Genomic DNA, 25,076 nt, shown 5'->3' on the forward strand with positions numbered 1-25,076 from the left:
ATTCCTGAACAAGCTATTCTGAAAACCTCTCTCTATTGCTTGCTTCCATCAATTTTTAAACAGAGACTCACTTGAGTAAAACAGGTCCTATCAAGCTGCTATCATCGTCTCCCTTGGCATCCAGGAGAAAGCGTGTGAGGAATGACTGAGCAGCTTGCATGGAGAGCAGCAGGAAGGCACGCTGCCATCAACACTGGGTCTAGAGTAAGCACTCAATAAATACTTTGAGACTTGAATCTACTCTTTTCCTTTATCCTTTTAACCTGTCTTACCCATTTATTTCCACTTAACAGTGGATGATGGTGGTAGGCAGTAGCAGCAACTAAAACCACAACAGCTGGTAGAAAGAGTGATTCCCCTGCCCCCCCCCCCCCCCCCCCCCCCCCGACTCCTGCTTCATGCTGTGCTACGTTCTCAGTCCTAGCCTATGGCATGAGCTCCGGCTGGGGCTGCCGGCCCACAGAGCTTCTAATCCCAGTCCCTTTTGTTTCTGTTCTCTTTCATACTAATATTGGGGATCTGACTGACAGGCTGATAGGACAAGACAAAGTACCACGGAGAAGATCTAAATGACGTACGATAAATCTTGAGTAATATCTACTAAAATCTGTACCCTGTAAACAAAGAATACACTTTTTTAAGGTGCTCCTGAAACATCTGAAAAATTGAGGAAAGACAATAAACTCCCCAAAGAAGATTTAATACACCCAACATTCTCTGATCTTGATGCCATAAAAATAAAAATTAATAAAAGAATCAGAAAACAAAACTACTGCCCACACCAAAAATCCCTTTATCTGGGGGAAAATACAGTGAAGAAAAGAAAAAAGGAAAAAGCCTTCTTTTATACAACTTTTGAGTTAAAGAGGAAATAAAAACAGAAATTTCAGAACACCTAGAATATAAAAGTAATGGCAACACTAATACATCTAAGTGATTCACCTTAAGCAGTGCTCAGAATTGAGTGCACACCTTAAATCTCATATTAATAATTAAGAAAAAATAAAAATGAATGAATGAAGTGCTAACTCAAAGAGTTAGGGGAAAATCCAACAAAATAAATTAAGGAAAGCAAAAAAGTAGGAAATTTATTAAAGTGAAAATCTATTAATTGAAAAACAGAAAATTATGACGACACATTCAAAGCATACAACTCTGGGGGAAACAAAAGAAAAACAATAAAAAATAGGTCAACTGTTAGCTATCTTAAGAAAATAAGGAAGCAAGCACAACACACAATAAGCAGAACAGAGCTATGAGCACAAAAGAGGAGAAGATAACTTTGCTCAACTCTAGGCAAATAAATTTGAAAACTTGGGTGAAATGGATGATTTATGATCCCAGCTAAGATATAAAAACTACAGACCCAGCACCGTAAAAGACACCAACAAAGTTGTCACAGAGCTACTTGCCCAACATCCACTAGACTCAGGTAATTCTACTGAAATTTTAAGGAACAGAAAATTCCAATGCTATTTATTTTTTTCAATCTTTTTAATTTTTTTTTGTGAGGAAGCTCAGCCCTGAGCTAACATCCACGCTAACCCTCCTCTTTTTGCTGAGGAAGACCTACTCTGAGCTAACATCTATTGCCAATCCTCCTCCTTTTTTTTCCCCCAAAGCCCCAGGAGATAGTTGTATGTCATAGTGGCACATCCTTCTAGTTGCTGTATGTGGGACGCGGCCTCAGCATGGCTGGAAAAGCGGTGCTTTGGTGCGCACCCGGATCTGAACCTGGGCCACCAGTAGCGGAGCGCGTGCACTTAACCGCTAAGCCACGGGGCCGGCCCTCCAATGCTATTTAAACTGCTCCAGAGCATAGGAAAAGAAGGAAGTTTCTAAATTCCCCAGGATAAAATTACTAACAAAACTGCTTAAAGATAGCACACACAAAAAAAACTACAGACTAATCTCACTGATGAATACAGATGCAAGTATCCTAAATAAAGTATGAAACATAACCTAGCAATATTAAAAGAATAATACACATGGCCAAGTAGAGTTTATTTCAGGAATGTAAGGATGGTTCAAAATTACAAAATATATTAACGAAATTCATCATATTAAAAAATCAAAGGAGAAAAATCATATGATCATCTCCATAGATAATGAAAAAGCATGTGATAAAATTCAACATGCATTCTTAATTAAAAATTTTTTAAAAATGGGCATCAACGGATACTCCTTAACATGATTAAGTGTATCTATCTCAACCCAATTCATTATAGCCAATATATTTAACCTTATTCTAGTAGTACTAGACAATGCAATTAAGACATAAAGAGATATGCAAATTGGAAGACATGACTGTGTAACTGGAAAATACAAAGGAATTAATTGAAACTCTATTATAAACTAGAAGAAAATGGAAGTCTGGTAGCTGGGTAGAAAATTAACATAAATAAATCATTAGCCCTCACCTATACTAAAATCAGACTATACTATAAACAGAAAGGATTTCTTTAATAATAGCAACAAAAATCATGAGATTCCTAAGAATAAACTCTTGAAAAATGTACAATATCTCTGTAAACTAAAATGGGAAATGTGTCTGAAGGAAACAACAACAACAAAAGACTTGAACAAATGGAAACCATTTTTAGATAGGACACCATGATTTAGACAGAAGCTTTAATATGATAATGATGTCAAATTTCCCTAAGTTAATCTATAAAACTGTCCAAAAAAAAGTACTAATGGATTTGTTTTGTGAAATTCAGTAAGTTGATTCTAAAGTTCAAATGGAAAAATAAGAATACTTGAACATTTAAAAATTATAGTTATTAAAAGACTGAACAGTACAAAAAAGAAAGGTAGATCAATTGAAGAAAACAGAGCCTAGAAACATATCCAAATAATATGAAACTTAACAATATGATAAAGGGGCCATTTCCAATAGTAAAGAAAGGATAGATTATGTAATAAACATACGGTAACTATGGTAATTACCTTGGAAAAAAAGTGTAGCCTTAAATTTAGGATAGATCAATGATTTAAATGTGAAAAATCAAATAACAGAAATGCCCAATTTTACTTTTAATGTTCAAACTCTGATATATTTTTTTCCCTTGAAAAACCATGCCGAAAAAGTATGCATAGTATGTTAAAATTTGCGTTACTATATATGGCATTTATATATATGGATATATTATGTATCTATGCATTATCTCTGGAGGGTATGTAAGAATCTGGTATTGGTATCTGTCTCTTTGAAATGGAATGAAAAGATGGGCATCAGGGGTAGGAAAGAGCCTTACTTTTTACTGTTTGACCCAGAAAGATGTATGTGTTAATTAAAAAAAATAAATAAATAAAACATATGCCAGAAAACCAAAAAAAACCTCTATATGATAGTATATTATTAGTAGGACCTAACAAGATTAATTTGGGAAGCCAAAATCTGCCAGTAGAATAATCTATAGGAGTCTGAAATGTATCTGAAAATAATACAAAAAGATAACTGATTGCGTGACTGTATCTTACAAGATATATCAACTAAGAGGAAGTTTTCTCAAAAGCAAAATATTATTCAGGTCCTCAAGGATTTTCACCCTCGAGTGCTGGTATAAGCTACTACTTTACTATAAAGTAATTAAGAAACAATAACCTCCTCTTAATTTTTCTTCTAGATATAACTGCATATTTTGCGACCTGAATTTGTATATAGACCAAAATGAAACAAAAATAAAGAGCAATTTTGATTTAAAAAGTACCTCAAGACAATACAAAAAAAGTCATTTTAATTTTTGATACTTATTAAAACATTTCAGTCAGTTCTTCCTGACAGCATAACACGACAAATACACAAGACCTCAAACATGCTTTAAAATGACATTCAGCAAAGTATTTAAAATTTAATAAATAGCAATAATCACACACAAATACATTTTTCATACTCAATCATCAAGCTACTAAAACAGACAGCTAAAGAATAAATAAACAGGAATTGACAATAAAAAAATGCAGGTTTTGCAATTCTTACTTAAAAAGGGGGGTGATCTGAATGATTTCTGAATTTGCTTTTCAATAATGTAGCATGATCCCCCCATGAATAAAATATATTGAAAAAATCACTTTCGTACAACAATGTAATCTTTAAATACAACAAATAAATATGAAACGAGCAAAGCAATTTCAAGTTGTAATAAAAATGCTCCCCCTTACCACCCAAAAGCTATGGAAATATATAGTCATTATGATAGCAAATAATAGTATTTAAAGTGATAGTGCTTGTGCACTAAACTCATCTGAGACCTTGATATGATTTTAGTGCAAATCCCTAGGGTCCAATACAAGCATAACCCTGCATCAGGGAAAGACATTACCAGTTGGAACTTATCTTGTACAATTTTTGTACATATTTTATAAAGTTCAAGATTTAATGCATAGTAGAGTATCTTCATCTGCTTAATTCTGTCCTTAAATAGAGATGAAAAAAGAAATGATTTTGGATTTTACCATTTGGTTTGTACCATATTAGAGTATTAAAGTCAACATTAGAAAATCTATAAAAGTTTTGTTTTTTGCCATTAATTTATCTAACTCTATCTAAATTTCACATCACTGCATGTTAAACAGAAGAGAAAAATTTTTAGACAAAGTGTTTTTCCCTCTGACAAGTTCATATTATGATGAAATCCAATAATATTTAGACAAATGTTATACAAATAAAAACACAGGTGAATATAAGGTTTTTTTTTTGTATATTAACAACCTTAACATCTAGTATATTAAGTTACAAGATGTATTGGCAAAAGCATAAAGGTTCAATTAAAAGAAGGAATTATTTTGTACAAACAAACCTTTTAACATAAGATAGGATAAACTGACAGTCAAATGAGTTTCAGCAGCTGTATTTCTACCGTGAACTACAGTACCAGGATAAAAACAATTAGAAACAGATGAAAGAACATTACTGAACAATAGGAATACATAATGCATTTTTAGCTGCTAAAATAGTGAACTCTAAAGTTCATAGAGTTACAAGTTGTTTAATTTAACCATGCAGGCTAACATATAACAATAAGAAATCACCCTGCATCTTTTTTCTTTTTAAATTAAAACTAGTTTAATTGTGAAGTTAAAAGACAATGAATGGATATTGCTCCAACTTGTATACAACCTCCCTCATGTGATTTGTACCTAACAAAGTAACAAAGCCTCATCATCACTCATTTCATTTTTCAGTGTTGCTTCCAAGCAAGTGTCCGGTACCTGGGCTGTGTGGACAATACCACAGCGCTCACAAGGGCCATCTCGATTACTTGGCCTCACCCCAGGGTCTGTTGCACTACAGGGTGGTCTAAACCCTTGTCCTTGATCTGAGGCGAGATCAAGAAGAGGTCTGGAGCAGTCACTCACGTCCAAGTCTGAAGCTCCATCAGAAACTGGAATTAGCATTTCGACATCATCGTCGTCTTCTCTTCCATTTATCCCATTATCAAGTTGTCTCAAAGGGCTCTGGTTCTGGTTTACAGAGCTTGATCGCCCCAATGTAAAACGTACCCAACGCAGCCCCTGAGTCATACGACTTAGTGCACTTGTGAGCTGGTGACGTGCTGGACTCACACTTGGGGGGTCCACACTTGTCACATCCCTTCCATTATCTGTGTGACCACCTCGGGTACTCTGAGCAGAGGAACTTCCACTTGCTCCCACTGTTGCTTCTACCGCTGTTATGGGAGGGACTTTTTGCGGCAAGGGAGCTGCAACCCCACCAGATGCTCCTGCCGTATCTCTTCTTTCATTTTCTGTGTCTGTGTCGTCAGACTCCACGGAAAACAAACTTCTGTGAGTATGATTTCTTTCAGGTTCTCTGCTGGTACTCTGACTAGGGCCAACCTCATCTCCATCTGCTGAGACCAAAGCCAATGACCCTGAATGACGCGATCTTGCAAAATTAAAAATACGATTCCAAATGTTGCTGGATCTGCCTGCCATAGGAAGCCTGATTGAAGTAAATCCAAGCTGGGATCGCACGGCTAGCCTCAGGTTTTCCAAAACAGAAGCCTACAAAAATAAGAAAAGAAGATAGCTAACAACGAGGTATTGAGATGGAAAACACCTTTCTACTAAGAATGTGTTGTGGCTAAAAATTCTATTACTCATTGTTAGCGTCTAAGGAGGATGAATTAAATTCTCTTGTCTACACAGGTTCACCCCACTACAGAATCTAATCTGTGACTTGAACCATTGCTCACTGTGTTTAAGATTTTCTTGACACTTCATTTTATATATGCAACTTTAAAATTATATTTAATGTCAATTATAACAGCTATTTTATTTCAAATACAAGTGTACCAAAGCTGGAAAACAGAATTATTTGATACTTCTTTAGCTAGGAAGGTAGAAGAATCTCTACCGTAATTCACTAAATGACCTACAGCAGCGTGAAAACCAGGCTCTTTATCTGTTTTTTGTTTGTTGAAACACAGAGCAAGTTAGACTTGATTTACAAGGTTGAAACTTTCCAAAACATGTGAAAATTATATTTCACAGTTGATCTCAGGGATTTGTTGAATGAATGGATACTGAGGACTTATTTATATTGTCATACATAAAGGAATTAATATGTTTGTAATACAGAACAGGAAACAAACAAGCCAAAGAAATTAATGCATTTATAGCACTACACAATGGTATCTGAGACATCTGGATTCCTTTCCAATCTTTAAAGATTAAGTTTTATTTTCTACAGCTTAGTGTTAAGCATAAATTATCATATCCTTATTCTTTGAAAATTGGTGATTTTTACTTAGTGTATATGGGAGGTGACTATATTGCCCAACTGAAAGAAAAATCTACTCTTTTTTCTAGATGAATGAGTTTACAGATCATTTTAAAAATGTACAGCATTTATATAAAACAGTTTTTAAGCTCCATCTAGTGGTTATAAAAAGAAGTATTCACACTTGGAACAGACACAGCTTTCATCAATCTGGCATTCAGTATTGAAATTACAGTATTTCCAGGAAACAATGGTGACTCGATACACTCCCTTACACTCCCTTGCAAATGATGATACAGTTTCCCTCTGCCAAAAGGAAGGGCTCTTGCCTTTCCCCACAGAAAAAAAGAGGGAAGGAGAAAAAGGAAGATGTGATAGCATATGTTCTTCATCTCTCTTCGTGACTGGTATTGAATCTATTTGTGATTTCCATATAGGCCTTTTGAACATAATCCCTGGAATGTAATTCACAGAAAGCTAAGAAGTTACTATCACAGGAATATTTCATAGTCTATCCTTGGTAAAGCACAGACTGTCAGTAAGAAATATGGATATCAGCACACACAGATTTGCTACACAAATGAGTAAGATTTTTCACCAATTAAGAAGTACCCAACTATAAATTAAAAAAAAAAAAAAAGTGGTTCACATCCCTATGAACTTGTCCATAGATCTGGCCCTCACCATTTAGCATGCAGACTCTAAGGCTTGGTGTGAGCACTGTTATTACAGTCAGCAGTACACAAACGGCTCTTCAGATATCCTTCCCTTTCATGCAGCTACCATCCATCAAGATCAACAATACCCTTAGCACACTTGAACGCTGACTTTCACCTTACAGTCTATCATGGTGAGGTGCAGCTCTCGACTTAGCTCAGTATCTGTTTAATTAAAGGACTGCCATTTTAACATTAGATACTATGAGGGGATCTCATGAATGTTTTAGAAATAATTTTATACACTTCTTCAGTTTATGAAGCAAAAGAAAGCATTCCTCAGAAAGCATTTCCATTTTGAATGCGATGGTAATTTAGAAGATTATTTTTCTTTTTAAAAACTGTTATGGAATTTTGATAATTTGTTACCCAAAGTTTCAAATTTGAGTTTCATCTCATTAACTGAATAAAGTTTAGTTTACCACTGATAAACATGTTTTATCTTAAAACTTTGTTTAAGTAGAATTCCATCACAAGGGTAAATTATAACCCTAGAGAATGGTGTAGTATGTAATAAAGATGTAAACCTTACCCAAAGTGAGGTCTGACCTTTGTCCTTTATTTTGGGATATGATCTCAGTCCTTGGAATGTCATCTCTGATGGAAGTGTCACTGCCTGGAGCCTTAGGCCACCCAGATAGTGACAGTGTGTTTTAGGCGGAGGCTCTGAGCCACACCAACACTGTGATGTAGGTGGGGGGGGTGCTCTGGGTCAGCAGTACCAGCCAACCTCTGGTGGGGCTCGAGACTGAGATCAGCCACTTTTGCTCACGTGATGGAGCCCCAATATGGAGCCCCAATCCTGCTTATGTGATGGAGCCCCAATAAAAACTCTGGACACTGAGTCTTGGGTGAGCCTCCCTAACTGGCAATATTTTGTGCATACTGTCACACATCTGTGTCGAAAGAGTAACACTGTCCTGACTTTACAAGGAAAAGACAACTGGGAGGTCTGTGTTTGGTACCCTCCCGAACCCTGTCCTAATGTGTCTTTCTTTGGCTGATTGAATCTGGGTTCTTTCCCTGTAATAAAAGGCAACTGTGAGTATAACAGCTTTCAATGAGTTTTCGAGTCCTTCTAGTGAATTACCAAACCTTAGGATGGTTCTGGGAACCCCTGAACTTGCAATTGGTGTTAGAAGTGAGGGCTGTCATGTGTGGATTGTGCTCCCTCTAATCTCACAATTGGCTAAACTCCTGAAGGTAGCCTCAAGGTGCAGGGGTGGTGGGGGGTAGATGGTAGAGTGCGTGAACGGAATTAACCATCGTCTGAATTCCCACCTAAAAATAAACCTTACCCATGGCCAGACCACAAAGTAGGTTTTTTCTCTATTTTGCACATAAAATTCCAACCAGTGGAACTTCTGAATTATTTACTTATTAGCAAATTACATCCAGAGAAATGTTTTAAAACTACAGATTCTCACCAAAGATTTCCTAAATAAGGCAACAGACTCTAATCAGAAATCTCATTTACCAAAAAGGAAATGGTCTTCTATTTTGAACAGAATTAAATCACTGTTTATCAATTTTTCTTAATTCTAATACTGGGAACAATTTTATTAAATGTTTCTGGATGAATTTACATTTTAAATTTATAAACCCTATGCCCTTAGGAACCTTGGCACCATCTTAAGCATTACAAAAGAAATTAAAAAAGAATCACCAACAGAAATTTAAAGAATTCAGAAACATTAAAGAATGAGTGACTATTTAAAGAAAATAGTGTGAATTCTTAAGCACTGTAAAATCCAGCTGAAGAAGTTTTCCCCCAAGTCCGGTGAAAATGTTAACTTAATTTCAACTACTTTTACTTATAACTAGTTAACCTAGCATGTTACTAATATAGTACTAGCATATTAATTTTAGTATTCATTCTTAAATCTTCTGAATGTTCAGTTCAAGTAGAAAATAATTTGCCAAACTTTACTTTTGAATTTTAATGCACTAAATTATCCTATACAGTAAAATGCTTAAGAATCACATAACCTAATTGGAAGTAAAGAATGAAAAGTATACTTCTATATTCTGTAGTATTTGTTAAAATACAATGAAACCATTGTAATTTCAAATCCTCCATATATTTAATCCTTGACTTGACCGCAAAAATTCTGACAGTCAAGGATGCTTTACCATACATGCGGGTATAGGTTTCAGTTTAAGAGGCACTGAAACAGAAATCATAAATTGCAACATACCTGATTAGGGGAACAAACAGGGAAATCCTCAACCGGTGGAATTAAACCCTGAGCAATCAACTGTCCGTAAGAGGGAGGGGCTTCTCTTCTTAACAGTTCTGCTTCCACTCTTGACAACTGTGTCTCAAATGACCTTGGAGAGGAAACAGGGATAAAAAGGGTTAAAAAAAAGGCAAGCCAAAACATTATTTTTTTATTACCAACAATTAAAACAATCTGAATTTTAATATAGCTGATCATTTTTAAAGCTTAGTCAACCAACATTTACTGAATATCTATACCACCCGTATGCTGAGAATACACAGATGAAGTAGAGAGTCTGTCTTCACCGGGCTTTACACTAGAAGCCTGGATCACTAAGTTTTAATAAACTAGAAATACCTGTAAAAGGTAAAGGTATTAGATCTTTAAACCCCTAAGATCACAGGGGGCTCGAGACTTTAGGTCAAAGTACTTGAAAGCTCTTAGAAAACACATAAAGTGTCATCAAGTCCAACACATTTATTTTTCAGATTAGGAAAAGAGTGAAATGAGTCACCAATACACTTTCTGGAATGTGAACTCAAGACCTCTGACTCTTCATTGTGCTCTCATGTTGCATGTCATAAAAAGTTTTCTGGCCATTTATACTCATCCAAAGAAAAGACAAAGCATGGTTATTGTGATTCTGTGCATCTGTGTGCATCCATTCTCAGCTGTCTGGTATGTGAAGTGCTTTGCTGAATCTATTGTTTGTGACTCTCCTGGGACTGGGAGGTTCATTGTCTTTCCAACACCCTAGGGGGCCTTTGCCATCAACTTACCCCAGGTCCAGTCTATCCTCTACCACATGGAAGACAATGTAACCATTTCTTACTTAACTGAGAACTCTGATGCATGGCTTTCACCAAGCTCCACAACAGGACACTAGCCCTCAGGTTCCAGTCTTATCTCCTATTAGTCCTTCATATGTGTCTTAGGCTCTAGACAAATAGAACTATGTACTTACTCTCCGAGCAATGCTGGGCATTCCTACTTCTATGTGTTTTCCTAGGCTATTTTTTTCAACTATAATACCTTTACCCTTTCTACATTCTACTCATAGATTTCAAGTGGCACTTCAATGAAAAGTCTTTCACCCCCTCCTCCCAACAGATTAGGCATCTTTTGACTTTTATACCATTTTGTTTTATAGCTCTTACAACACTTATATTTTTTGTCATCTTGTTCCACCCACCAATTCCTTCTTTCTAGCTGTAAACTGCCTGTAACATAACACCTTACTCATTTTTCTATTCATCTGTACAGTGTTTTGAACATAGTAGTTTCTCAAAATATCTGGAATTGTCGAATTAATATTTATAAAAACCCAGGTTAAAAAACTGCAACTGAGAGTTGCAGCTTGCAAAATTCCTATGAAACAGATTAATCTGAAAACAGGAACTGTAAATATGGTTTGGCTTTTCTCACATCATAACTCTAGGTATTTATCTGTTTTTTAATGTGTTTAGCCTTTTGAGTTGTAGGCTTTTCACAGTAATTTCATAAATCATAAACAATATTTATCTATTTCTAAAATAGTATAAAACAAAAATATACTGCTAATCACATTAAAGTACTTGTTGCAAATATTCGGGCCATGTTTTTATTGCGGAGAGCATAACCACTGTAGTTCTGTCTTGACACTGACCTTCGTTCAAACATTCTCAGAGAGTAAAGCTTACAGGTGCATCCCAACGCTATGACCAGTAAGAGGCCACAGATAAGGCTCCCTATGACGGCCGCAGTTATGACTCTGGTAGGCACAATCACTGGGCAATTCTCCTCATCGCTGCCATCTCCGCAGTCGTCCTGAGAATCACACACCCAGCTTTCAAACACACAACGATTGTTTTTACAATGAAAATTTCCTGGCTGGCAAAAAAAGCAGTTTTTTTCATCTGAGCCATTTGGGCAATGATTCTGGTAGTTGCAACGATCAGAACGAGGATAACAGACACCGTTTCGGGAACATGGGAATTCTTCCTTTTGGCACATGGTACAATTGATTTCGTCCCTTCCATTTGGACAATGCCAGTACCCATCACATCGCTGCTGCTCAGTATAACACCCCCAGTTACCTCCACAGGGTATTTCCCACGGCAAACAGAAGCCATCTACTTGGTAAGTAGCATTAAATCCCCTTGCAGCATTCACTTTATCAGCACAAAAATGTACCCTTATCTGTCCAGAAGAAGAAACAACTGTAAGAGGCGCATGAGAATCAAAAGCAGTTAACACACGCAAAAGCTTGTGTGGATTCTCCTCTAATCCATCGTATATTTTGACATAATCACCATAACCAGTACCATCCAGTTTAAAGTCAGTGAAGCGTAAAATGACTTTACGGTGATCACCAGTGTCTATTAACCAGGTGCAATTGCTTCCAGGAGGATAAAAGTCTGGATAATTGGGAGAATTAAAAGTACCATAAAAATATTTTAACCACTGCCCACAAGTTGGCACATCACAGTCTATCTCATCCCCTAGGTCGAGGCAGTCAATGTTCCCATCGCATTTTAAAGATTCCGGGAGGCAAGTGTAAACTTTGGTAAATCGGGACAGACACTGGAACTGGTTGTAAGCACAGGGTTGAGAAGAAGCAGACGGTGGAGGATTAGCTTCTCGGCCACAGATCTCTTCATCAGAACTGTCTCCACATTCATCCATGTTATTACATTTCCAGGCTTCCGGTATACACTTCCCATTACCACAACGAAACTGATCACAAGCACAGTGTGGTTCCTCAGATTTCCCTGGAAGGACATGCGGAGGAGGGAGATGCAGAGGGAAGGAGAAAAAAACATACTCTTTACAAGATTATATAACAGCAAGTGATATTTTTATAACAAATGTGGATTTGCCCAAGTGACAGGGGTTTAAAAGGTCTTGTTTTAAAAATAAGTTAAGGTCTGGGGCCGGCCCGGTGGCACAAGCGGTTAAGTGCGTGGGCTCCACTGCAGTGGCCCAGGGTTCGCTGGTTTGGATCCCGGGCGCACACCGACACACCGCTTGTCAAGCCATGCTGTGGCGGTGTCCCATATAAAGTGGAGGAAGATGGGCATGGATGTTAGCCCAGGGCCAGTCTTCCTCAGCAAAAAGAGGAGGATTGGCAGATGTTAGCTCAGGGCCAATCTTCCTTACAAAAAAAAAAAATAAGTTAAGGTCTGATGGCAAATTAATATTGGCTCATTAATTACTCAACAATTCAATTTATTAAACACATATGATGTGTTCCATGAAGATCTTTACAGTTTGATCTAAAGAAAAGGGACCAATTCTGTTTCTGCAGAGAGCTATTTTACTGCAGAACATTTAGTAAAATGACATAAGACATATGAGCCAAGAGGATATACTGCCTAAGAATTTTAAATAACCTACTGTATAAACATCATTAAAATAACAGACATTTTGAAATGAAGAAAAATTCATCCACAATAATGACCTTTTCAAATCCATTTTTTTCATGTTCTTTTGTAGTTGTTTATATATATACAATATTTTGCTATGTATATCATAGCATATTTCATAAGCCCATTATTTAGATTCAAATTTTTGCTAAGATTATCATAAGGTTAACTTGATACTGTTCATAATGTTTCATGTAACCATAAAACAGTGCTTTCATTTTATAATTTCTATTGTTTTTAACACAACTGCAAAATATTGCATGAATCTGAGCTAAAGGTATAAATTTATTCATCAAAATAGTAGAGGGAAGGAGAAAAAAAATGAAATGCTTATAGAATTCTAATTATCTTAGTGTACCATCCAAATAGGTAACAATAATAAGGTGGGGAAAGAAACTAAACTTTAGATCTCTACAGTCCCCAAACTGACAATGTTGGGCCAATGCTTACTTCTCCATTAACAACTAATTATTGGTAAACAGATGACAGAAAATGTGCTTCAGAAGCTAAATAAATATTACAAAGACTGTGTTTTTAAGAAAAAAGAAAAAAGCAGCATGTTTGCTAAGCGAGATCATGTAATTTCAGAAGACGTAAAACGATTTTCAGCAAAAAGTATACATAATTCTAATGTTCTTAGTTATTCACATTTGTATGATCTAGTCACTCTTTTTGAACAAAGTTTAAGAATACCAACAGAAGACTTCTGAAACTACAAACTATGAAGGTGAAATTAGTTATGTCTTTTTTTGAAGGTGTAAAGACAATGGTAATTTATACCTTATACAAAAATATATTCTGAAGTAACTTTCAGGATATGGGTAAGCACTTGAGGGAGAAAAAGTTACATGTACAATAAATGTATTTAAAATATTTTAAAAGACAGTTGACCTTAGTTTATAAAATTAATTTTATTAGGATTATACAAAACACCTTTCTGAGACCCAGCTCAGGGCATCTGAACCTTTAGCTTCTAATTCCTCAATCTCAGCAGCCTTGAGGACTTAGTCACAATTAAATGGATGTTGTTTAGAAGACTAGCTCAAAGTGACTGAGCACTTAACACTACAGAATTCTGTTCAATATTTTTCTTCTTATTTAAAAACACACCTGAAAAATATGACAGTCTGAAACCCTTTCTAGAGATACTGTCATCGGAATGGAACCTGATCCAGACGTGGTCTTGTGAAGAAATATATGGTGGTGGAATTGTGGAACCACACACTCTGTAACTTTCAATATTCTTGTATGTTTCTATTGTCAGCCAGTCCAAACTGCATCTTCTGGATCCTTGAATATCAAAATCCTGAAAACTACAAATAAGATGTCAGAAAATACATTAAAAAAGGTAATTTTGGAAAAAAATTTCATAATAATACAATGTAACTGAGGACTTTATTATAAGCCTCCATATATTCATTGATTCTCCTGGGTTTTCCAAGCATACAACCAATCATCAGCACATAATAATACTGCTTCTATGTTCCCAATATTTGTATCTCTTTCCCAGATTCCAGAACAATACTTCTTCATTAGCAACACCAGATTCCAAAATGATGCTAAAAAAAAGGTGATAGTTGGCATCTTTTTTCTTTTCCTTCTCTGTGTGTTTGTGTTTAGGAATGACCACTTCTAATTCAGAACATCCTAAACTGTTCTGCGTTTGAAGCAGAAACACCACTCCATAATCTGAGGAAGTAAAGTACACACAGAAAGTCAGCCTTCTCTCAGATTAGACTGCTTCATATGCTTGCTTAATGAAGTTTATAGCTTACATTTTCAGGACAGCAAAAAGCACAAATCTCAGCAAAGTAAAAAAATTTAAAATGAACAAAAAATTTTTTGAAAAGTCCCTGAATTTGGGAATACATTTTTTATACAAATTACTTTATAGCTAAACATTATCTTGTACATCATAACATATGAGCATGAGTAAAGGGCAATAAAGTCAAATAAAAGCACATACAAAATTAGCCACTGCTATGAAAAAAAAGAAACCAAAATATCATTCTCCAATAATATGTCTCACCAAAAAGTGAAGATCTGACTTTATTGCCTTCCCTCTGCCTTAAACTAAGTGATAATCAAATTAATTATCCAATGATTATATCAGGATATCACCTCTTTATTCTGAAAAACAATAACAAAGGTCGACAATTTGTTTCCAGTTTTTCACTGTTATGAACAACGCTTTAAAGAATCCTTATACGTGTATCTCTCTATATACACATGAGCAAGTTATTTCTTCAGGACAAATATTTCTAGAAGTATAATTGCTAGGTCAAAAGAAACAATTCCACCAAGTGTGTATGCAAGTACCTTATATCCCACAACTCTGGCAAAAATGATACACTATTTTTAAAAAATTTGTTGCCAATTAGGTGGATAAAAAAGATTTATCCTTGTGCTATTTTGCATTTCCTTATTTACTGAGATTGAAACACTTTTTCCTATGTTTATTGGCTATTTCTATTTCTATTCCCATGAATTGTCTTGTTATATCCTTCATCCATTACAAGTTTTTCTTATTTATTTAAGAGCTCCTTATAGAGTATAAACACATACTGTTCTGTCTGGCATGTCTGTTATGTGCACATATCCACACCCACACTCTCTCCAGTAGTTGGCGCTGTCAGTCTTTGCAATTTTAGTCAGTAGCGGGCATGTAATGGCATCTGTCTTTGTGGTTTTATGTGCACTTCCTTGAAGACTAAGGACATTGAACATCTTTTCACGTGTTTATTGGCCTTTCTTACAACTTCTGCATAGTGTCTGTTCAAGTCTTTTCCCTATTTAAAAAAACTGGGCTGTCTTCTTGAGTTATAAAAATTCTTTTCATATTCTAGATTCAAGTCCTTTGTTAGATATATGTATTGCTAATATCTTCTTCTAGTCTATAGATCATCTTTTCATTTTCTCAAGGGTATCTCTTAATGAGCAGAAGTTTTTACTTTTAGTTCTGATGAAGTCTAATTTATTTATTATTTTTTCTTTCTGTCTAGTGCTTTTAGTGTTCTTTCCAAGATATCTTTGCTTACCCCAAGATCCAAAAGATATGCAACCATGTTTTCTTTTAATATTTTAGAGTTTTAGCTTTTACGCTCATAGCTAGGATTTATCTTGAATTAATTATCGGGTGTTCTCAGGGATAGGTTGAGATTCCTATACTAATTTTTTGTTCTATCATGCTGTTAAATTACTGTCTGATCACCCTGAACTTGTGGAGGTTTGGTTTTACACTTTGTTAGTGAGTTTGGTTCAGCTTTGCTCTAAGTCTTAGGTGAGCTCTTAATTTTTAGACATTGTCTTTTCTTATAAAGCATGACATTTCTGGGATTTCAATAAAAATTCCAAGGTATTTACCAAGCCCCTAAACTCAGCAAGTTTCAAACTCCAAACTCTGTGTCCCCTGTGATGGACAGGATTCCAACTCCAAATTCTTCCTCACCTGCAGTACACAAGCAGTTGAAATCCTTGCACAGCTTTTCCTACGGGGTTCCTTGGAGTCTCTTTAAGCATGCACAGCTCAGGGGTCAGCCAAGGATTTGAGAAGAATTTACGTGCAGATATAAGGGCTTTCTACTTTGTGGCTCTCTCCTTTCCAGATTTGCCTTTTCAATTTCCAGCCACTCTGACAGCCTCAACTCCATCCTCTGACACCTCCAGCTGACAAGACTGCCGTGATCTGCTTGAGTTCTAGTCTCTCCATTCTGCACGGACTGGGGAGCAAAGAGGAAACAAACACATCTCACCCAGTGTGGTTCTCTTCTTTCAAGGGTTGAATTCCCTCCAGTTTCTGCCAGCTTTTGATTACTCTCCACTGCCTTCAAATAGTTTTTTAAAAAAATTTTATCCAAACTTGATAATTGTTGTTTATGGGAGGGCTAGTTCAACTCAAGCTAGGGAATCCCTTAACATACTTTTAATCCACTAAAATCTTTAAGATTTATGAAAGCAAAGACCTTGTCCAGAACAAAAGAAATAACCAATCAATCAATCTTTATTCACGTATACAGTACAGGATCTGGTTTGCTAATATTTCATTTAGGATTTTAAAAATACACTTATAAGTGGAAATACTTTTCAGTCTTTCTTTTTTTATGCTTGATCAGTATTTCCAAAGCTTATCTTTGTTAGTTTATGTAACAAAGACACTGTTCACATACCTGTGCCTTTTGCCTCTTTAGAGTGTAGATTTAGGGTAGATATTTTCAATTTCTTCATGTTTTTGGTTTAATCAGCTTTTCCTAAACTTTAATTGAGTCAATTTGGATAATTTAAATTTTCTTAGAAATTATCATTGTATCTTGATGGTAAAACTTATTATTATAAAGCTGTACATAGACCTTCTGTACAATTTTAAAAATTTTCTTATCTGTGATCTTTAAATTGCTTGGATTTTTTATGTAGATAAGCACAGTATTGGCAAATAAGGAGAGTTTCACCTCTTCCTTCTCACTGCTTTATCACAAATTTCTATTTCTTGTCCTGTTGCATTTACTGAGGGCTCTAGCACAGGCTGTGAAAAGCGTGCACATCCTTGTCTTGGCCTTTGGTGCTAAATAACTTCCATATAAGTTTGATTTAAAAATGTTTTTTAACAGATACTTTTTATCAGGTTAAGGAAATTCCTTTTCTATTCATTTGGTAAAACTTGCTTGTAAAAGTATCTGGGTGTAGAACTTTATTTTGAATGTCGATCCAATTTCTTTAATGGCTATGGATTTAATCAGTTTTCTAATTCTTTTTGAATCAATTTTGGTAATACACATTTTCTAGAAAATGATCCAATTCATCTAATTGTATAAAAGGATTAACATAAACCATTCATAGTACTCTCTTATGACTTTTAAAATCTCTTTTACTGTATTTATAATTATAGACATTTTTACTCTTGTTTTTATTTATTTGTACCTTTTCTCTTTTTTTTCAGCCTTGCCTTACGATTTGTCTTTGTCTATTTTCCCCAGTTTTTCAGAAAGCCAGTTGTTGTTTTATTTAATCTGAATGTTTATTTTTTCTATTATGTTTTGAACTTATCTTCATTTTTTCTACTGGAGATTTACCCTGTAGTTCTTCTAAACTCTTGAGTAAATGCTGCACTTGTTTATTTCCCATCTTACTAATTTTTAAATCAATGCATTAAAGCTGTAAAATTTTCTCTAAGTACTCTTTCAATGTGTTCCAGCAGGTTTAATATATAATACTTTCATTATGGTTATTTTCAAAATATTTTATGAGCTCCACTGTGATTTCCATCTTTAACGCAGGTTATTTAGGAATATGCTTCCAAACAAATGGGTTTTGTTATTTTTCCCCCTCATTTTTTATTGTTGGTTTCTAATTTAATTGTATTGTGGTTAGAGAACACAATCTAATGATGTAAAATCTTGGAAATGCATTCAGAATTTCTTTGTGATTTAATACATGATCAATTTTTTATAAATGTTCCACATCTTTGAAAAGAAAGCATATTCTCTATTCATTGAAATAGGAATAAACATTACATACATATATAATACATACTCCTACTGGATCAAGCTTGTCAATTTTGTTTATCAAATCTTCTGCATCTTTACTAATTTTTTTCTGTTTAATCTATTAAATTCTGATTAAAGGTATAATTTTCCACTATAACTGTGGATTAAACTTGCTCGGTAATTCCCCACATTTTGCTTTGTCATATATTTCAGGCTGTGTTGTCAGGTACACAAAGTTTACCACGATTATATCTTCGTGGTGGATTATTCCATTTATTACTAATATTTCATGTCTTAAGCTCAATTATATCTAACGTTAATCTTCCTACACTAGCTTTCCCTTGGTCAGTATTTCCAAAGCTTATCTTTTTCCATTCCCCTTTTTTAGACTTTCTGTGTTAGTTTTGTTTTACATATGTTCTTATAAGACCTTTATAGGGGATCATACCAATCAACCAACCAATAAACCCAATCAGATAATCTGTCTTTTAAAGGTTAGATGAGTTTTTTATTGAATAGCCTTTCTATTTGGGGGAAAGTTCCCATTTTCTTCCCTTCCCATTTTCTTTTGTATTGATAGATTTTTGGCTTTTTTTAAAGTTTCTTTTCCTTTACTAGATGCTTAAGATTGCTAATTCTATTTTTTTCAGTAGTTATCTTTAGATGTTGTAATTCAAACACTAAAACACACTTTCATTCTAATAAAGTCCAAGTAAGAGTATTCATTGTTTCTATTCTCCTCTCAAATTCTCAAAATCAGTGGAAAAATTTATCAGTTTATTTTCACTAATCTTGAAGTAAAATTTAGCATTTCTTTCACTTATAAAGAACAAACCATGATAATATTTACAGTACCTGTCACCCTATCATCAATAGAAATCACAGATTTCACATTACATTTCAGTTTTAATAGATATCCAGAATAACTATTTACATTCAAAACCACTTTGAAATTATAGTAGCTGTTAGAACCATTGCTTGCTCGCTAATATGTTAATAAATGAGCATATATTAAGTCATGTACCACATAACAGACATTTTGGTCAATGATGGACCGCGTACATGACAGTAGTCCCATGAGATTAGTATCATATAGCTTAGGTGTGTAGTAGGCTATACCATCTAGGTTTGTGTAAGTACACTCTATGATGTTCACACAATGACGAAATCACCTGACGCATTTATCAGAATGTATCCCTGTCATTAAGTGATGCATGACTGTCCTATGTTATAAATTTTAAAAAATATCTGATAGCTATATTTCAATATAATTGGTTCCCTTTGTAATGCTATGTATTTTATTTTACGAATTTAAAAACATTGTTCTCAGAAAACATCTTTAAGTTTCACCAAACTACCAAAGCGTTCATGGCATAAAGAAGGCTAAGAAGAAAAAAATCCCAATATAATCAAGTTTATAATGTTTGGAGTAAATTTGTCTTGCAACTTGATTTTGTTGGCTGTTTTTGTTAGCATTAATTTTTTTCATACATTCCGGAAATTTGGGTTGCAGGCTTATTTTGCAGAAGGTTTTTTGGTTCTCTCTCTTTAATCCTCTCCCTCTATATTTCCCCACTGCGACAGTTTTGTAGCTACCTCCGCCTGGGTCTCCATTCCAGAACCAGTCTTAACATGGTGGTTCAGGGTATTACAGACCCTGTCATGGAATGAACAGGTGGCTTAAATTTCTATCTGTTAGGGTATGTTCTTCCATCTCTCTAACCTCTCAGCCCCATACAAGTTCAAGCAGTGGTTCATGGATGTTTTTTTTCAGAGCAGTATCCTGAGGTGTGGGTGGGGCCTAATACAACTGTTTTGGGTACATTTCTTTTAGGTCTGTTGATAGAGTTGCTCCTTTCTTGAGCAAAATATCCTGACCCAGTGGTTGGCTTCAAGCCAGGAAGCAGAACCCAACCCTCTATCTCCATGGATAAGGTGGCCTTTGTTGATTTTGGTAGGTTTCAAGGGAGAGAACTGAAGTAAAAATGCCTTTATATCACCATCTTTAACCAGTTTATTAGGAGAGCCAAAAGTATTGTTTATAGTCTGTAATTTTAGTTTCCCTCTTTTATCTAGATTTTAATTCTATTTTATTTATTTATTTATTTATTTTTGTGAGGAAGATCAGCCCTGAGCTAACATCTGATGCCAATCCTCCTCATTTTTCTGAGGAAGCTTGGCCCTAAGCTAACATCTGTGCTCATCTTCCTCTACTTTATATGGGATGCAGCCACAGCATGGCTCTACAAGCGGTGCGTTGGTGCGTGCCCGGGATCTGAACCACCGAACCCTGGGCCACAGCAGCGGAGCACGCGAACTTAACCACTTGCGCCACCGGGCCGGCCCCAATTTAATTCTATTTTAAACTTGGGAATGAATAGTGATTTTCTTTTTACCAAAATGCTTTAAAACATCTGTCTATTCTAGATAATCACATACTTTTTCTTTGACTTTTTTTTTTTCGTGAGGAAGATTAGCCCTGAGCTAACATCTGTTCCCAATCCTCCTCTTTTGGCTGAGGAAGACTGGCCCTGGGCTAACATCTGTGCCCATCTTCCTCCACCTTATACGGGATGCCGCCACAGCAAGGCTTGACAAGTGGTGCATCAGTGTGAGCCTGGGATCTGAACCTGCAAATCCTGGGCTGCCGCAGCGGAGCGCATGCACCTGGCCGGCCCCCATCTTCTTTGACTTCTTAATATGGTAAATTAATTTAAAAATTTCCTAATATTGACTCATTTGTATGCATAATTAGCTGCATCTGATGATAGTATAAAGTTCTTTTAAACAACTTATTTAAGGTTTTACATCAATATTCACAAGTGAAATTTGACTGTTTTTGTGTATACGTGTGTGTCATCTTTTTAAAGTTTGGTATTACCATGATAATTATTTCAATAAGAACTAGGAAAACTACTAAAATCACTTTCTGATTGTATTAGGCTATGTAAATCCAAATTCATTAACTCCTTCTAGAATTCAGGAAATCTTCCTTTAGATGTGAGGCTCACTTCTAATTTTGTTCTGCATTTCAGTATTGTGCTTGGTTTTTAGTGTAGCTTACTTTGTGAAATCTCAAAGATCCAATATATGATCAGAACCAGATAGCAGTATTCCGTGTAACCTCCTCTGAGCTGGCAAGAACTTCCAAGTTTTATATGACTGAGCTGGTAGTCTGCGAATTTAATTTTGGGGTTGGCTTTTGACGTTAAAAGATAAAACTCTTCAAAAATCTAGTTTTATGTTGAAAAACCCCCAATATTTGGAATCCTTATGATAAAAATGCTACTTTGTAAACACATTTATACTTAGTCATATTACAAGTAACAGAAAATAGGCCTATTGTTCAGATTCCAACATTGGTACTGTTGTAGAAGGATAACCTTAATGGCACACCCTAACAATCCATCAGGCAAGAGAATCATACTTCTCACGGAGGAGTGGAACAGCTTCTACACAAGCTCAGCTCCAGTGTTCCAGAAGATGCGGCCTGGGGCCGAGGGGACCAAAGGAAAACAAACTACATGGTCCCCATTTTATGGCTTCCACAGAAAAAAGGGGAAAGACTACAGTTGTGTTTCTCAAGTGACTGGTTCTCTCATTAGTTAATGGATATAAAAAAGGAAGACGGAAAGATTCAAAAGTAGGTTAAATTTGCAATCTCATTTTTTTAAAATGTAAAATGAAGGGATTTGAGTCTGTGATCTGCCAAGTCTCTTCTAAATCTAAAATTCCATGATTCTTACCTATAAAAATGTTATTAATGAAAGAATGTTGAACATGCCTTTGTGCGGGTGCAGAAAGCTGTCTCTGTGATAGGAATGGCATTCTTATTTGTGCTTCAGTTCCAACTATAGTTCTTTATGTAGGCACATTATTCTTTTTTTCTGCCCTTCAGGTAAAATTTTTTTCTAATAGCCTTGATATAATTTCCTTAAGCAAGCAATACCTAGTTCCACTGAATATTTTCTCCTTAATACCTTATTCCCGCAGTTTTTCTCTGCAGTGTTAAATATTTTTAAAACGAATCTTAATCTTCCTTATTTATACCATATTTATTCTTAGAATCTTAAACTTATGGTTATTTCCCCCAGGAATAACTTTCACTTTGTATTCTTAACAAATGTTCCTTTGTTTCACTGTTATGAAAAGAGATTTTTCTAGACACAGTATTTATCCATTATCAGCTTATTTCAACTTATTATATATACATACACATATACAGACACACCCTACAATCATGTTTTAACTCATTAAGGTAGAGGACTCTACTAATGAGACCAAGGTTACAGACTAGATCTCCAAGCAGATTAGTGAGTTTTGTTTATTTGTTCCACGGCTGAAGATTACTCTTGATCCTAATATGCCATGTTGTGAATGTGTTCCTTTTGTTAAAAAGTGGCCTGGAAAAATATGGATGGCCCAGTGCAAATCTATGACCACAATGAGAAAATATTTGAAACACATGCCCTAATAGTAGGGGAAGGATGGGCCATTATTCCTACCCTTTAAGCTGGTACTGATAACTATAATTTATTTCATTTTCTGAAAATCGTCTTTTTATGTTACCGCATGTTGAATGGTGATACTTGGAAACTGAATTTATATTGTGTAATGAAATATTATAGAATACCACAGAAAGGTATCAGAATTACCTTATAGTAATGATTTCCCCTGGGTTTGCCCTTATGAACCAGCTACAGTTGATTTTGGCAGGATATTCAGAAGGCCAGCCTGGGCTCGTGATTATACCACTAGGTGCTCGAATTTGTTCTGGAGTCTCTCCACAAGCTGGAAGATAGCCAAAGCAATCTTAGGTAATTATTATACTTTCAAACAAAGCATTAAGTAAATCAGTGTTTATTTAAAAAAAAAAAACACTTCAGACATCAAATCATATGCAATAAAATATGGTATTATCAACCTTAAAAAGCTTTTATTTTTCTAATGAGATATTTTATTTTCCTCCCTTTTAGTCAAAGTATCCCACTGTAACTAAGTACATGTTTTCAAATTGGATCTTCGAATTAGTTTGTCAGGACTGCTAGCTTTAGCCACAGAGATTGATGGATCTCTCAATTCATCCCATCCATCCATCTGTCCATCCACTCATCTACCCATCCATCATCTATCTTTTTTCAAAACTCACCTCTTAAAATTTATTTTCTTTATTATAAACTACCTAAAATTCAATATTTACCGAATTACTATGTTTAGATCCTTAGGAGCACCATGTTGCATTTGGGACACTTTAAATAAAATATTACATAGTTTTCTGAACAAAACAATTAAGGGAGAGCACTAAAAAGCACTAATAAACATTATAGTAAGATGCTGGATTGTTAAGAAGTTAGTGGATGATTGGATAAAGCAAAACATTACTTCAAAATTACTGCAAAGTAGTTCTGCAATTTGTTCCATTAATACTTCCAAATTTCATTACAGGGTCATCAATGAATCCTAAATTATTTAAAAAATAAAGGCTTGAAATAGTGATTAAAATGTCATTACACAATGAGACATCTGACTATCACAGAAGAATAAATTCATACTACTACCACCACTTTCCTTGATTGTTCTCCTTGCATTACCTTGAACTCTCACAGTAATACCTTAACATCTTACCTACCCAGAACTCAGCTGATAATCTGATGACTTATTCTCCCTCAATTTAAAAAATAGTCACGGGGCCGGCCCGGCGGCACAAGCGGTTAAGTGTGCGTGCTCCACTGCGTCGGCCCGGGGTTCACTGGTTCCGATGCCGTGTGCGCACCGACGCACTGCTTGGCAAGCCATGCTGTGGCGGCGTCCCATATAAAGTGGAGGAAGATGGGCACGGATGTTAGCCCAGGGCCAGTCTTCCTCAGCAAAAAAAGAGAAGGATTGGCAGATGTTAGCACAGGGCTGATCTCCTCACAAAAATAAATAAATAAATAAAAAATAGTCACAGGACCAGCCCGGTGGCGCAGAGGTTAAGTGCACGCGCTCCGCTTCGTGGCCCAGGGTTCACAGGTTCAGATCCCAGGCTCGCACCAACGCACGGCTTGTTAAGCCATGTGTGGTGGCATCCCATATAAAGTAGAGGAAGATGGGCATGGATGTTAGCCCAGGGCCAATATTCCTCAGCAAAAAGAGGAGGATTGGCATCAGATGTTTGCTCAGGGCCGATGTTCCTCACAAAAAAAAACCAAATAAAAAAATAAAAAATAGTCACTGGGCTCCAAAAAAATGTGACGAATGTGTAAACCTTCAGTAGAATTTAAAATCCTAGAACTACTTATTCGATACAATTTTGACAAATTTGATTATCTGATTTTTAAAGCAACAGCAGATTAGAAGCAGCAAATTAGAAGCTGGGAGAGTAGCTGCCAGGGGTACAAAGATAGTTATCAGAGTGATGGGGGTAATTTTCAGAAAAATAATAAAAAGTATGTGCTGAACTCAAAAAACACGAGAGCTCAGAACATGTGCAATACTGCCCATCTTCTAAAAGGTAAGAGAAGATTCTCATTATATCATAATAACTG

At 35.6% G+C, this 25,076-nt stretch overlaps 1 protein-coding gene across 3 annotated transcripts in view; it reads right to left on the reverse strand.

Annotated features, from left to right (window-relative positions):
- Positions 1-3,710: 3,710 nt before the first annotated feature.
- LRP12 (LDL receptor related protein 12) overlaps positions 3,711-25,076 on the reverse strand; it is an 81,237-nt gene continuing 59,871 nt past the window's right edge. For 2 of the 3 annotated variants that reach the window (XM_058564773.1, XM_058564772.1), the window contains 5 exons: positions 23,205-23,340; positions 14,180-14,382; positions 11,311-12,415; positions 9,642-9,774; positions 3,711-6,009 (listed from right to left, as the gene is read on the reverse strand). In XM_058564773.1, the coding sequence (XP_058420756.1) occupies positions 5,143-6,009; positions 9,642-9,774; positions 11,311-12,415; positions 14,180-14,382; positions 23,205-23,340 (2,444 nt within the window). In that variant the 3' untranslated portion in view covers positions 3,711-5,142. Of the gene's footprint in view, positions 6,010-9,641; positions 9,775-11,310; positions 12,416-14,179; positions 14,383-16,517; positions 16,789-23,204; positions 23,341-25,076 lie in introns of those variants that run through there. The other variant, XM_058564774.1, reaches the window with a different exon arrangement.

The sequence above is a fragment of the Diceros bicornis genome, chromosome 21 (assembly GCF_020826845.1).
Source record: "Diceros bicornis minor isolate mBicDic1 chromosome 21, mDicBic1.mat.cur, whole genome shotgun sequence".
Classification (NCBI taxonomy): Eukaryota; Metazoa; Chordata; class Mammalia; order Perissodactyla; family Rhinocerotidae; genus Diceros; species Diceros bicornis.